Source organism: Coregonus clupeaformis, chromosome 30 (assembly GCF_020615455.1).
Source record: "Coregonus clupeaformis isolate EN_2021a chromosome 30, ASM2061545v1, whole genome shotgun sequence".
Classification (NCBI taxonomy): Eukaryota; Metazoa; Chordata; class Actinopteri; order Salmoniformes; family Salmonidae; genus Coregonus; species Coregonus clupeaformis.
In genome coordinates this window covers 6,589,344-6,605,240 of record NC_059221.1, presented here as the reverse complement: position 1 = coordinate 6,605,240, position 15,897 = coordinate 6,589,344, and the positions used below count along the sequence as shown (strand labels likewise).

The window sequence follows — 15,897 nt, the reverse complement described above, 5'->3', positions numbered from 1 at the left end:
AAAGTATGAAAATAAATGTATGCACTCACTAACTGTATGTCGCTCTGGATAAGAGTGTCTGCTAAAATGACTTAAAATGTAAAATAAAAACAGGTTTTCCCATGTCAAGAGGTTAATTAAAATTAAAATGGCTATGCCTATTAAGTGCCAAATAAAGTAACAGGGTTGACCGTAACAGGGTTGACGATTTCTTCTTAAATTAGCCATAAATCCCTTGTGACAGGGGGAATGGAAGGTTGTCGTGTGCAACAGGGAGTGGCAATTGATGCAAGCTTCACCACCCAAAAATTGTTAAAACATTTCTAGCCTGTCTATCTATAACTGACCCGCTCAGTTTTTCACCACAAAACACCAGTAAATGGCCCAAAAGAGTAGAACTAGCTCACCTGCTTTTACTCTATGATTTGACTATTAGATGTTCAATGTTATTTGGCAAAAAATTATTTTAAAAGGAATAGTTTCACCATATTGAAACGAGAGTTCGGTTCACATAACAGGGTTTACTTTAAAATGAGGGACAGATGTAAATTAATCACTAATCACTTGTCAAAGCAACAAAATAATTAGGGCTTTACAATGATGGTGAAACTCGGAGAACGTTTTGGGATTAAGTGGGTTAACAGAGGGACGTCAAAATGCTGAATTTTAGCACGGTTATTCATATTAAAAATCAGATTTATTGAGTTCTCCATGTAGTCTATATTAAAGGGCACTTCATTTTATATAACAGGCTTTTTAAATGCAATATTGGTGAGAAATGTCTTCTTAAAATATCAAAGGGACGCAAAAGGCACTAATTTCGTGGAACGACCCTTCTATGGTGAAGTCATTTAAAAACAATGCTGACACACGACCAAAGCATTCCAGGCTGGCACAGCCGAGTCTGTGTCAATGGCTGTACGCCTCGCCACTGCCAGAGTGCAAACACACACACAGTGATACAGAACAAGTAGAGAATACATTGTTATCAATAAAATAAATACTTATTCCAAAGAATCTTCAAAATAATAATGCAGTGTACTTCTGAAACCGTAGAGGACAATTGAGGACAAACTTTATAATTCTCTCCATGTAACATGAACTGGATGAAAGTGCTGCTAGGGAGGGCAAGTTAGCGACTGTATCACCGTGGGGGGTAACATTAACATACCAGCCAGTCAACAGACTTTGTCTTTCAGTTCATTAAGGTTTTAGGAACTGGCTTTGACTGATAGAGTGAAGTCTGAACTACAGAACACTGCCAATAGCATGATGGAACATATCCCTTCATGGAGAGTTCACTGCTAGCTTCCAGGCAAGGAAACAGCAGGTGTGTATGTGTGTGCGTGCGTGATTGCGTGTGTGTGCGTGCGTGCGTGCGTGTGTGTGCGTGTGTGTGCACGCACGCTTTCACGTTCCGTGTGTGTGTGATCAGAGGCTTCATGTGTGTGTTTGTTTTTTCCAGGGGTGGAGGGGACATAGCAACGCACCCACATGCTCTTGTTTCAGCCACATGTCAACTGGGCCGTAAAACAAAGCCAAGATAGGGCAATCACACCACAGACACGTACACACAAACACACATTCTGCAGCGTGGGCAGCCATTCAAACAGTGCTTGGAAACAGTAACCTATGGCAACCCTCACAAAAGAAGGGGAAAGTATTCAGTCAATCATTCTCCCCCCACCCTCCTCTCCTCCACTTCCCTTCTAAATTGCACCACTGCCCCTCTTCAGGGTTCAAATGCAAAAGAGGGGACTTGCTGAAACACAGAGGGTGGTGAGATTGGACATAAAACAGGGGCTGGAGCACAACCCCCCCCGCCCCCTCCGATCCATCGCATTTGTAGCTGACAGTCACTGCTTCTTTCTCCCCCAAACACGAACACAATACACACATACATAAATCCTCAAAGGCACAGACACATACTCTCTCAAACTGTGAGGTGAAGCTTTTGCACTGGTTTTAACATTTAACATGCACACACACTCACATACACACAGACACACACACACGTGAAGTGGCATACCCATGCGTCATGGTAAGTGCTCTCTCACAACACATAAGACAGTTACATACACACTGAGTCTCTCTTCTCTTCTCTCTCACACACTCTCTCTCGGTCCGTCTCTCTTACCGTGATGGTGGTTGTGCTGAGGGTCGTGGTTCTCCATGAGGGGGTCACGTTCCCGGTCGCCAGCCCCCAGCTCGGCCAGTCTGCTGCTGTTGGCCGTCAGCTCCGATCGCAGGTTGGTCACCTCCTGGCTGGCCGACTGGATGGCCACGTCGATCCTCTGAGCCAGCTGCTTGTTGTCATCCATCATTTTCAGGATTTTGGCCTGTGGAGGGAATCCAAACAGGAGGGTGTCATGCTGGTGTCAAGTTGACCATGTCCAGGAACAAACTGAAACTGTCACGTGTTAGTTTTTATTCCTCCGTTTTTATACTCCTTTCTTAAGAGAAAACAGCAAGTAAAATCCGTCCTCAGCAGTGTGTCCTTTTCCTCAAAGTAGCATCTGGCTCAGGGGAAATGTGGTGTGTAACTGTTATCCAATGTGGTGCATGTGTGAGTGTAACTGTTTGTGTGTGACTGTGTGTGAGTGAGAGAGAGTTCTGTAACAGAATGAGAGAGAGAGAGAGAGTAATAGAGAGGGGGGGTCTGTGTGAGAGAGTGCAAGCTTCTCCCTCTGTGAAATGTCCTCCCTGCAGCTGACTGCTGAAAGGACACCTTTTTAAATGGACTGTACCAAGTCCAGGGAAACCACAGGGGGAGAGATAAATAGTGCTGCTGTACAATAGGAGTAAAATGCAGCGGAGTTGCTCAACTATTTTCAGTACTTTTCCCTTGTGAGATTTAGCAAGGTTTTGTTGTCGTTGACAACAATAAGGAAAAACATGCAGAACCCAAATATGTTGGTGAGAGAATCTCTCTCTCTCTCTCTCTCTCTCTCTCTCTCTCTCTCTCTCTCTCTCTCTCTCTCTCTCTCTCTCTCTCTCTCTCTCTCTCTCTCTCTCTCTCTCTCTCTCTCTCTCTCTCTCTCTCTCTCTCTCTCTCTCTCTCTCTCTCTCTCTCATAGTGGATGGACTCGCACTGCAGGAAGGAAAACATTTCTTGAAGAAGAAAAAACAACATTTGTAGGGGGACAACAACGTTGCTTAGTCACCATTTCCCAAATGAAAATGTGTGGGCTTTCTCCTCCGGTGTGGCTTGCAGCTGGCTATTGTCCTGCAGTGTTAATGTGTCCGTGTCATGGTCTTCTGAATCTCATGTGTTAGTGGCTGAGTGAGCAAGAATAGAAGCTTAAGTTTTCACTATAGTGAATGTGGTAAATAAAAATGTATTGTGTAGAGCTGACATCATTCTTTATTCTAATTAAATAATAATTTCAACAATAAAGTTACATACGATATTGACCTACATGGCAGTGAAGCATGAGAGAGGCATGTCTGTTCAACACAATAAATGTATATCTGAAAGTTCCATGACAATGTTGACCTGGACAAGCCTCTGCTCTCTCCCTTTCTCTATCCCATCTACCCCTCTCTTCCCCTCACCCCATCTTTACATTCTACCCCTCCTGTCTTCGGTTCATCTAAGCGAGGGATAAAATACAAAAAATACAGGAAACAGACACAATGACTAACACCTGCTTTGAGATCTGAGGGTAATCCATGATACTGAAAAGAACATAGAATAATACTTTTTCCCTTCCTATGGAGCAGAGTTCATATATACATCATACATTTGTTTGACATATCTGCAGAAAATGTACCATAGGATGCTGTGTTTAACAGATTGCTTCAAATATTACATTAAAGTCAAATTGATTGACTTTCAAATGTCAACGTTTCACATTTTTCTAAAGCATTTTGAAACACAAGCAGACAGATAGAAAGTGGTTCAATTTCAAGTGTTTAAAAGTGTTGTATTTTGAAAGATGTTTCATGACCCAGCTTGACTGGCAGGTTAAAGCTGTCAGGCAGGCTTTGCAATGAAAATCTCCAGCAGATACAGTGACAAAGTGGTTTCCTGTATACAGTACACACACAACACACACACATGGGCGCACAAACATACACACACACACAAACACACCTTAACACCCAGTCTAACACACATGATTGTGTGTTTTCAAATGGTTCAAGGTCATGGTCAGTTGAAGTGGTTTCCTTCTCTTTTCGTCAACGCTCAATTTCCACTGTCTGAGTAGTACTACAGTGTGAGTGAGAGTGAGAGAGAGAGAGAGAGAGAGAGAGAGAGAGAGAGAGAGAGAGAGAGAGAGAGAGAAGAGAGAGAGAGAGAGAGAGAGAGAGAGAGAGAGAGAGAGAGAGAGAGAGAGAGAGAAAGTTTAAATGCCACCCTCCCTCATAGGGGCTCCCCCACCCTCCCCCACTGCAGTGTCACAGTACCACAGCAAGATGACTCCTCACCGATAACACAACACTGATCACAGTGGTTGCGTCCCAATTCTCTATATAATTTTCCCCATGTTTGCACTTGCACACTCCCCATCATTAATTTAAAAGCATCCAAGCTAGCACATTAGGTTCCCTGGATGTTCTGAGAACGTTGATAGGGGTTTTGTAAGTCAAATGAGAGATTACTTTCTTCTGTGTGTGTGTTGTCCGTGTGTGTGTGTGTGTGTGTGTGTGTGTGTGTGTGTGTGTGTGTGTGTGTGTGCACTTAAGCTTTGTCTAGTGACACATTCCAGCAAACACGTTTCCAGAAATACTCACAGAGATACACAAAACTTGAATGACAATATTAAATCTGCCATGTTGTACCCCCAGATTGTCCCCACATAGGCTACACTGACCCAGACACGGACAGTCACAGTCAGACTGCTCATCCATCTGTCGTCAGACACACCAGTCACTCTCCTGCTCTGTAAATGAACATACCGTTGGGCGTTATTTATAGCCAACCCCTCGGCACATATGACACATTACTCATCATTGAGAGAGACAGAGAGGGGTTAAAGAAAGAAAGAAAGAAAGAAAGAGAGAAAGACAGACAGAGAGAGAGGGGGGGGAGAGATACTGAGAGGCTAATAACGTGAAGTTCATAGAAGCATATCAAATTGGGTTTGAAATGAAAGCTAAGTCTATATTTTTGGGAAATAAAGGCATAGATACATTTTTCAAAATTAGGCATCATTTAAGGCATTGATTTCTGGATAAATTGATGGAAAAGGGGTCTTAGAAAACATCTACAAGAAAAATATTTAAAAGGTATCAGAAATACATCAAAACAGAATAATGTTGACGTAAAGACCCCTGCCAACTAATATCAAGACTTATATTTAATTTTGGAGAATTGTTTACCTTCTGTACATGTAAGAAATATTGCCTTGTTCCTTGTAATTTCGTTACCAAAAACCTACATATCTTTAAGATATTTTCTCATTTCCCATGAAGGAGGATAATGAAAGTTTACTGAAGTAACAAGTAATGGTAGACCTACCAATTAGTTCTAGTGATTTTACTGATATCAAATTTGTTTATTAATTATTAAGTGATTAAAACTCATAAATTGGTAACGGAATTACACTAAAATTACTGCAACTGAACTACAGTTGTTTGTCATTTGAAAAAAATAATAAAATGTACAAATATATATATTTTAGACGATAAAGAAAATCATTTACGGGTCAACATCTTAATATTGCTCCCAGCGTTGATCAAAGCTCAGAACGCTTATATTCTTGATCTGACAGTTCTAATCGTGCCTGCCTCTTTGCGAAAGAGTGGAATCATGAACAGTGGTTTGTTCGTTATGTTCGCCTGCGTCCCCCAGATTTGCATCCCGGATTTGCCATTTTAGCAGCACATTCACCACTCTCTCAAACGGCTAACTCCGCCATCTTGCGGCACAGGCTGAGGGCCTGAGACGTGAAACAAACTACCCCAGCTCGCAGTCGGCTCAGTAGGCAACTAGTGTAGAGACGCTGCTGACAGTGTTTGCGAGATGCCGAACAAAAGGCAATTTTAAAAGCGTCCCGCGACTCCTGCCGTGTCTACATACATCCCCCAAACAAACAAAAACAGACTCTCAGAGAATAATAGAGTGCACAACTGGTAAATAGTCGCATATACTGTAGATATGTCAGTCAGTCATGTGGCTAGCTGCTGGCTGAGACTAACGTTGAAGGGCTCTGGCTAGTATTACTTAGCCAACTAGAAGGATGAAGTAAGAAGCTAACATTCAACGGAGCCTACCTCAGCAGGAGCAAAGAATATGCTACTAAGTTCTCATATACTGAGACAGACAGTAAGTGGCGCTCAGTTGTGAAGCTGAGGCAGCTGCAATTCATGCAGGAGAAAGCAGAAGAGACAGAGAGAGAGAGAGAGAGAGAGAGAGAGAGAGAGAGAGAGAGAGAGAGAGAGAGAGGAGAGGAAGCAAGCAGAAGTTTAGTACAGTGGTTCCCAAACTTGGGGTCGTGGCCCCATGTGGAGTCCCCTGAGAAAAGCTGTACTAATCTTTTCAAACAAGTTAGGAACTTTTTAAAAAGTTACTACTGTCCTCTCTTCCACTGGCTTACTGTTATGTTCAGCTGATAACTGTTTTCTTTCTCTTTCTGTTGTCTGGTGGTCAAACCAAGAGTGTTAAAACAGTCTGAGTCTGGACAACCCCTCTTTCTCTCCCTTTCTCTGCCTTTCTCTCTCACCTCTCTCACCTCTCTCAGCTCTTACTGACACCTACCCATGAGCCCCATATCTTTTCATTTACTTTAACCAGAATCCTCACCAACTGAACAACAACCGACACCGGACGTCCATGGACGTTGAAAAGTACTTGAAATTTGGTCTGTCCACCCTGGCCTTGATGTTAACGTCAATAGACGGACTGGACTGGACCAAATCTGAACCTATCATAGACGTATGTTTTCCAAGTTTAGATAGCACAGTACAGTACAGTGAGTAGAGCACAGTAGAGTACAGCACAGTCCAATACATTAAAGAAAAGTAGAGTATAGGACAGTAGAGTACCAGTGGAGGCTCTTCAGAGGAGGAAGAGAAGGACCATCCTACTCAGGTGAATTTCATTTTTTTTTTTTATAGTGAAACTTAAAAAAGTTATCCTTTTTAGATAAAACTATACTAAATATATTCACGTCACCAAATAACTGATTAAAACACACTGTTTTGTAATGAAGGTCTACAGTAGCCTTAACAGAACTCTCTGGGGTAGCGCCATGTTGGAGCCGTAGGATAGCTAGCTACCGTTCTCCTCTGGGTACATTGACTTCATTACAAAGCCTAGGAGGCTGATGGTTCTTACCCACTTCCATAGACTTCAACAGTAACTGTGACAACCTCCTGGAAGACGTCCTCCAACTTATCAGAGCTCTTGCAGCATAAACTGACTTGTTGTCCACCTAATCAAACTATCAGAGAATGAATCTAGTACTGAAAGCATAAGCTACAGCTAGCTAGCATTGCAGTGCATAACATGTGGTGAGTAATTGACTACGAGAGAGAAAGACGATAGTTGAAGAGTTTTGAATAATGTAATTTCTTAAAAAATTAAGGAGAAGCAGCAAAGAAAGGCAGAGACAGAGAGAGGGAGCTACATTTCCTAGCATTTTTTTCACTTTCACTTACTTAGCTAGCTAATGCAAACACCCGGCTCAAACAGAGAGGAATGCTATTTATGTTAGCTAGATGGCTAAGGCTATCCAAAACTGAAACTCTTCCAAGTCAAGGTATGCTTTTGGTTTTATAAATTTATTGCCACTGGAGCCCGCCGGTGTAACTGCTTAACTGCTTGCTGTACACTGTACTGTGTGATTGTAGGGGATTTACTAACGCGTAACTTCTAGTAGGTATGTTGACTATGATGTTAGCTAATATGGTGACAACAATGTAGGCTGTGTGTAGCGGTTAGCGATTATGGTATGAAGGTTTGACTTTTAATGTTTTTTTGCCTGGTCACAGACAGCGGTTGTGTTGTGCACTGAAGTCCACAAGCAAAGGGAAAAGATGAGAGGATGAGAGCGTGTAGATGCGAGAAGGAATTACACAATAAGCAAAGTGATGATGCTGTTTGTATCAGCCAGGTCATCCGTGATACAAGTCAGTATTCGACGTCCATCCATGTCTGACGATGTTGGGAGATGATGTGGAAACCGGCCACAGTGAGCGGTGTTACCTTCAAGTAGGTTTAGGTTTTGCTAGGGCGTTGTGGATGGGGATGGTGGATGGGCGTAAGCATCTGCCTCTGATTCCAAAGGCTGCAAGTTTCAACCATTTTTGTTTTAAGGCTATTCCAAACCTTAACCCTTACCTTAACCATTCAGAGTTAATGCCTAACCTTAAGATTTCTGAGTTAATGTATGAACTTAGCCCTAACCTTAAGCATTCTGGAAACTTAAATCCGTTCTACCTAATTTCTACCAGCATGTTAATTGTGCAACCAGAGGAAAAAAAAACTCTAGACCACCTTTACTCCACACACAGAGACACATACAAAGCTCTCCCTCGCCCTCCATTTGGCAAATCTGACTATAACTCTATCCTCCTGATTCCTGCTTATAAGCAAAAACTAAAGCAGGAAGCACCAGTGACTCGGTTAATAAAAAAGTGGTCAGATGACGCAGATTCTAAGCTACAGGACTGTTTTGCTAGCACAGACTGGAACATGTTCCGGGATTCTTCAGATAGCATTGAGGAGTACACCACATCAGTCACTGGCTTCATCAATAAGTGCATCGATGATGTCGTCCCCACAGTGACCGTACGTACATACCCCAACCAGAAGCCATGGATTACAGGAAACATCCGCACTGAGCTAAAGGGTAGAGCTGCCGCTTTCAAGGAGCGGGACTCTAACCCGGACGCTTATAAGAAATCCCGCTATGCCCTCCGACGAACCATCAAACAGGCAAAGAGTCAATACCGGACTAAGATTGAATCGTACTACACGGCTCTGACGCTCGTCGGATGTGGCAGGGCTTGAAAACTATTACAGACTACAAAGGGAAGCACAGCCGCGAGCTTCCCAGTGACACAAGCCTACCAGACGAGCTAAACCACTTCTATGCTCGCTTCGAGGCAAGCAACACTGAAGCATGCATGAGAGCACCAGCTGTTCCGGATGACTATGTGATCACGCTCTCCGTAGCCGATGTGAGTAAGACTTTTAAGTAGGTCAACATTCACAAGGCCGCAGGGCCAGATGGATTACCAGGACGTGTACGCCGAGCATGTGGTGACCAACTGGCAAGTGTCTTCACTGACATTTTCAACATGTCCCTGACTGAGTCTGTAATACCAACATGTTTCAAGCAGACCACCATAGTCCCCGTGCCCAAGGACACTAAGATAACCTGCTTAAATGACTACCGACCCGTAGCACTGACGTCTGTAGCCATGAAGTGCTTTGAAAGGCTGGTCATGGCTCACATCAACACCATTATCCCAGAAACCTTAGACCCACTCCAATTTGCATACCGCCCCAACAGATCCACAGATGATCCAATCTCTATTGCACTCCACACTGCCCTTTCCCACCTGGACAAGAGGAACACCTACGTGAGAATGCTATTCATTGACTACAGCTCAGCATTCAACACCATAGTGCCCTCAAAGCTCATCACTAAGCTAAGGATCCTGGAACTAAACACCTCCCTCTGCAACTGGATCCTGGACTTCCTTACGGGCCGCCCCCAGGTGGTAAGGGTAGGTAACAACACATCTGCCACACTGATCCTCAACACGGGGGCCCCTCAAGGGTGCGTGCTCAGTCCCCTCCTGTACTCCCTGTTCACCCATGACTGCATGGCCAGGCACGACTCCAACACCATCATTAAGTTTGCCGACGACACAACAGTGGTAGGCCTGATCACCGACAACGATGAGACAGCCTATAGGGAGGAGGTCAGAGACCTGGCCGTGTGGTGCCAGGATAACAACCTCTCCCTCAACGTGACCAAGACAAAGGAGATGATTGTGGACTACAGGAAAAAAAAGAGGACTGAGCACGCCCCCATTCTCATCGACGGGGCTGTAGTGGAACAGGTTGAGAGCTTCAAGTTCCTTGGTGTCCACATCACCAATGAACTATCATGGTCCAAACACACCAAGACAGTCGTGAAGAGGGCACGACAAAGCCTATTCCCCCTCAGGAGACTGAAAAGATTCGGCATGGGTCCTCAGATCCTCAAAAAATTCTACAGCTGCACCATCGAGAGCATCCTGACTGGTTGCATCACCGCCTGGTATGGCAACTGCTTGGCCTCCGACCGCAAGGCACTACAGAGGGTGAGTGCGTACGGCCCAGTACATCACTGGGGCCAAGCTTCCTGCCATCCAGGACCTCTATACCAGGCGGTGTCAGAGGAAGGCCCTCAAAATTGTCAAAGACTCCAGCCACCCTAGTCATAGACTGTTCTCTCTGCTACCGCACGGCAAGCGGTACCGGAGTGCCAAGTCTAGATCCAAAAGACTTCTCAACAGCTTCTACCCCCAAGCCATAAGACTCCTGAACAGCTAATCATGGCTACCCGGACTATTTGCACTGCCCCCACCACCCCATCTTTTTACGCTGCTGCTACTCTGTTAATTATTTATGCATAGTCACTTTAACTCTACCCACGTGTACATATTACTTCAACTACATCAACTAGCCGGTGCCCCCGCACATTGACTCTGCACCGGTATCCCCCTGTATATATAGCCTCCCTACTGTTATTTTATTTTACTTCTGCTCTTTTTTTCTCAACACTTTTTTTGTTGTTGTTTTATTTTACTTTTTTATAAAAAATAAATGCACTGTTGGTTAAGGGCTGTAAGTAAGCATTTCACTGTAATGTCTGCACCTGTTGTATTCGGCGCATGTGGCCAATAATATTTGATTTGATTTGATTTGATTCTGAGTTAATGCCTAAACCTAACCTTAAACACTTCAAAATGTTACGTTAGGAACAATTTTGAAAATCAACGTCTAATTCTGATGTGAGACTGTGAGAGCTAGTTGATTTGTATGTGGCTTCTATGAAAGTGAACTATCGGTGCGGCTGATCATGGGTGTATTTATTCTGCCAATTCTGTTGAAAATGGAAACTCTTGTTTGCAATTGTTTGGACTAATATTTACACCCTAGATCAGCTAGATGCAGGCAAGAGTGTGCAAGACAGTATTGAATGTGTCACTGTCTGTCACCCTGACTATTCCAAATTTTCTCTCAACCTGTGCACCTACATTATAAACTTTCAGTCATAGGCGAGGTTGTAGCAACCTCATGATGGGTATAGGGTATCATGTAGTAGTCTAAACCTATCAACGTTACATTGAGCTGGGTGAATGGAATATGAATGACAGTCATCCAATATGCTGTCATATAAAATAGAAAAAATGTATACTCCTCCCTAATCTTATTGTACTGTACTCTAATGTACTGAACTATACTCTACTTTACTGTACTGTACTTTACTGACTGTACTGTACTGCACTCTACTCTACTCTACTCTGCTGTGTTGTATTATACTGCACAGTACTCTACTCTGCTGTGCTGCACTGTGATGTCCAAACTTGTAAAACATGAGGAAAATGATTCTGCATTTCTGTATAGTACAAATCAGGGACCCTTGATGGAGCTCCGTTACCGGGTGTAAATCCACATCACTGTAGTTCAATAACCAAAAGAGGTGCCATGTCATAGCTGACACATAATTATTTCTGCAGACATATTTTATTCTTAATTCGTAGCAGATATTTTACAGTTTTTGGAAAACGTGGTCGCACAAAAACCTGAGGGAGATTTTACCGTAATTCCATTACGGTCTTTGTAAATTTTCTGTGGAAATTGTTCAAATAGTCCTTGTTGTATGGTTTGTTCAACTTTAAAATCAATGTTTTTTGTTTGGCATACATTTTAAAGTTTAAAAAAAACTGAGCCTCAGTGTAATTCTGTTTTCGTGGAATTGCCCAGAACAGACATCCCCCTCGGGCGATCTGAAGTGGTCTGATTGGGGACAGTGGACCGGAGCTGGGCACAGCGGCTGATCTAGGATCAGTAACTGGGTGGCGTGTACGGGGGTTTACATTAGCATGTGAATAGAGCTAGCTAGGACTAAGAGCAGTGGAGCGGAGGTTGGAGCAAAGGCACACAGACAGGGTCTAAATGTGGGCAGTGGGCCACAGCTCTGTCTCACCAAAGATGCCCATTGTTCAGAGGAAGACCAAAACCCTATAGCTTAGAAACTGGCTCCATTTGGAAGACATGTACAACCGTTTCTGTGTCCTACAGAACTGTTACGAGAGTTATGCATGAGTGCCAAGGTCCAGCCTCATGATTGTAATACATCAGATAGCCAAAACCACTGTGGCAAAACTATCCTGAGTTAAGGTTGAGCATTCACATGTGGAAATGTGGTTTTGATTAAAAAACATTTTAGGACAAGCCTCGACAATGATTGTTTTCACAGCGGACATGCTACAGTTAGCTAAACATGCTAATATGCCAAAGAAAATGCACATACAGTGGATTGCAGCAATCCCTCATCTACACACTACCTTTGAGGAGAGAAAAATAGTAAGCTATCCTGCTGTAACAGTGAACTAGCGTTTCTACTCAAGAAAGGGTAGTCTGGGCATTACAGTCAAGGTTGAGGATGAGCAAGGAATTCAAACTGAATGTAAAGATATGCACAAGCAAGCCACTGAAATCCCACACGTACAGTTCAGGGATATTCCACACCTCTGCAATGCAGCCTCTGGACTGCACCAAAATCACCTGCACTTTGATGTTATCTGGAAATTCCAGTTACTGCTTTTGAACGACTCGGCCAGCCCTAGCTGGTGACATTAAATAGTTCTATATTCAAGAGTAACTGGTGAACAAACTACAGTTTGCAGGAAATTAAATGTTTTTTTGTCCCTGGATGTTATCTTGCTCTGCTATCGTGATCATCTTCTCTTTGAAAAAATAGAGCCTAGTGAAAAGTGTTTTTCTGCAAACTCACAGGGACGAACGAAGAGAGAGCGCGAGAGAGAGCGCAAAAGATAGAACGAGAGAGAGCAAAAAACTGAGAGAATCAAATACAATTGTATTTGTCACATGCTTTGTAAACAACAGGTGTAGACTAACAGTGAAATGCTTACTTATCAGTCCTTTTACAACATAGCAGATAGACCTAAAGAACGTGAAAGAGTATGTATGTCCTCTGCCATGTAAATGCTATAAAATAAAATGACCTTGAACTCAGAATTACCATTAATGTTGTGTGTTCATTTCATTATTAGGAACATCATCAATCATGCTAAAAGCCAGGGGCGTCATGCACCTATTATTTTAGAAGGGGCACAAATTACATGAGAATGGAGACGGGGAAGTGTGCAAATGTACACATTTTCTAACACCTGAAACAACTTTTTCCTACAATTTAGAGCAATAATAATGCTGTACATTTTTCTACATAGGTTATGTAAGCATACCTCTTTACCTGTTCAATTGTAATTTTAACTAATGATGCACATTGATTCTTTAAGAACTTTTATGCCTTATGAGTTTAGAACAACTGCCACACTGGTATATACACTGAGTGTACAAAACATTAGGAACACCTGCTATTTCCATGACATAGACTGACCAGCTGAATCCAGGTGAAAGCTATGATCCCTTATTTATGTCACTTGTTAAATCCACTTAAATCAGTGTAGATGAAGGGAAGGAGACAGGTTAAAGAAGGATTTTTAAGCCTTAAAACAATTGAGACATGGATTGTGTATGTCTGCCATTCAGAGGGTGAATGGGCAAGACAAAATTGTATGGGTATGGTAGTATGTGCCAGGCGCACCGGTTTGAGTGTGTCAACAACTGCAATGACCCAACAAATGTAGGCTGTTCTGAGGGGAAAATGGGGTGCAACTCAATATTTGGAAGGTATTCCTACTGATGGTGACTCCTTGCTGTCCCCAGTCCGCCTGGCCTTGCTGCTATTCCAGTTTCAACTGTTCTGCCTGCGGTTATGGAACCCCTACCTGTCCCAGACCTGCTGTTTTCAACTCTTAATGATCGGCTATGAAAAGCCAACTGAGATTTATTCCTGATTATTATTTGACCATGCTTGTCACTTATGAACATTTTTGAACATCTTGGCATGGTTCTGTTATAATCTCCACCCGGCACAGCCAGAAGAGGACTGGCCACCCCTCATAGCCTGGTTCCTCTCTAGGTTTCTTCCTAGGCTTTCGCCTTTCTAGGGAGTTTTTCCTAGCCACCGTGCTTCTACACCTGCATTACTAGCTGTTTGGGGTTTTAGGCTGGGTTTCTGTACAGCACTTCGAGATATTAGCTGATGTAAGAAGGGCTATATAAAATAAAATTGATTGAAAATTGATTGATTTGTATACTCAGTGTATGATCATAACCCAAGAATAAAGCAGTTTGAGCATTTGTAAAGTCTAGCAACCTTGCAAGCAGGCATGCCAGCTAAGATACAGTAGTCAGACAAGCTACTCTAACTTGATTGATAGCCTGAAATGGCTTGGTAGCTAATTATGAGATTGGTAAACTATCTACAATGAACAAAAATATAAACGCAACATGTAAAGTGTTGGTCCCATGTTTCATGAGCTGAAATAAAAGATCCCAGAAAATGTCCAAACGCACAAAAAGCTTATTTCTCTACACCCATACATGACAACATGCTCAAGCAACATATGAGGCATGAGATAACAGTTTTCAATAGAAGTTTATGAGTAATATTAGTTATTTATGATCTTGCAAGGCTATGACTTGTCGAAGAGTTTGTGGTGCATGTCAAATTATATCGTCATTTTGTAATGGAGAATCAATACAATTCATACAACTGAATCGTACAATCATACAATTCTTCACATTCAATTGAGGTAACATACCGCTGTCATTTATGATCATGTACAGTAGAAGAGATGATGACGTGACATACAGTAGCTACTAGCTAGTACTGTAATATCCAGGGCTCGTAATCACAAAGCGTCTCAGAGTAGAATGTTGATCTAGGATCAGGTCTTCCCTCTTATTCATAATGATTTAGAAGGCAAAACTGATCCTAGATCAGCACTCCTAAATGGTCCTTAATTTAGATTTAGCTACAGGAGTGGATAGGAATATATATTTTACTGTGGCCAACTTACGAATCAAGCCCAGATATCCTTAATCAGTGTCAACGAATGCCATTGTAACAGCTTGCACTGGTAGAAGAGTCCAATCATAATCAATCATTGCTGGTGTCCCAGTCCCAATACTCTTAACTGGCTTCCTATGACCAAAGATATGGAAGGAGTTGAGGAAAAGCCCCCTAAATACTAGGAATCCGCTATCACTCTTGGCTGTGTTCCATTGTTTTTGTCTAAGCAAATAGGCAGATTGTTGCAAATTAATCCTTAAGTCATTACCTCGTCTATCACATTACCACAAATAGCACGCAGACAGCCTGAAAGCTGATTATGGGTAACAATGGGATGTGGACACCGATGGAAACAACTTGATTATTGCTAATACCCAAACATTCAGTAACAAGCCTAAATCTGCCCTGTGTGGATAAGTGCCATATATCATTGTAGGCCATAGATTAATACACCATGGAGAGGTGTGGAATTGATTTAATTTCAACAGATTTAGCTAAAACGGTTGAAGGAAATCAAATATTCAACTCTTCAGAGAATTATTATAAATAATCAATTTGACATGTCAATGTCAATTTGTCGTGACAGACTGTTGAAGTAAAGTAAATATATAAAATCTAGATGCTAGCTTACTAGCAAGCGCACACAAGATTTAGTTCTGGGTTCCGAGATTAATGTTAGACAAAACAAGCAACTGTTTATCTATGAACATTACTTTTTCCAAAGGTAGCTGTATTTCTTTAGGACCTGACTTGCTCTTCGCTTTCCCTAATAAAAGGTCAGCTCTAGTTCAGGGGGAGCAGTCAT

At 42.5% G+C, this 15,897-nt stretch overlaps 1 protein-coding gene across 1 annotated transcript in view; it reads right to left on the bottom strand.

Annotated features, from left to right (window-relative positions):
* LOC121545959 (kazrin-like) overlaps positions 1-15,897 on the bottom strand; it is a 367,424-nt gene that overhangs the window by 269,479 nt on the left and 82,048 nt on the right. The window contains exon 2 of the mRNA XM_041856909.2: positions 2,117-2,318. Within this exon, the coding sequence (XP_041712843.2) occupies positions 2,117-2,318 (202 nt within the window). The remainder of the gene's footprint in view (positions 1-2,116; positions 2,319-15,897) is intronic.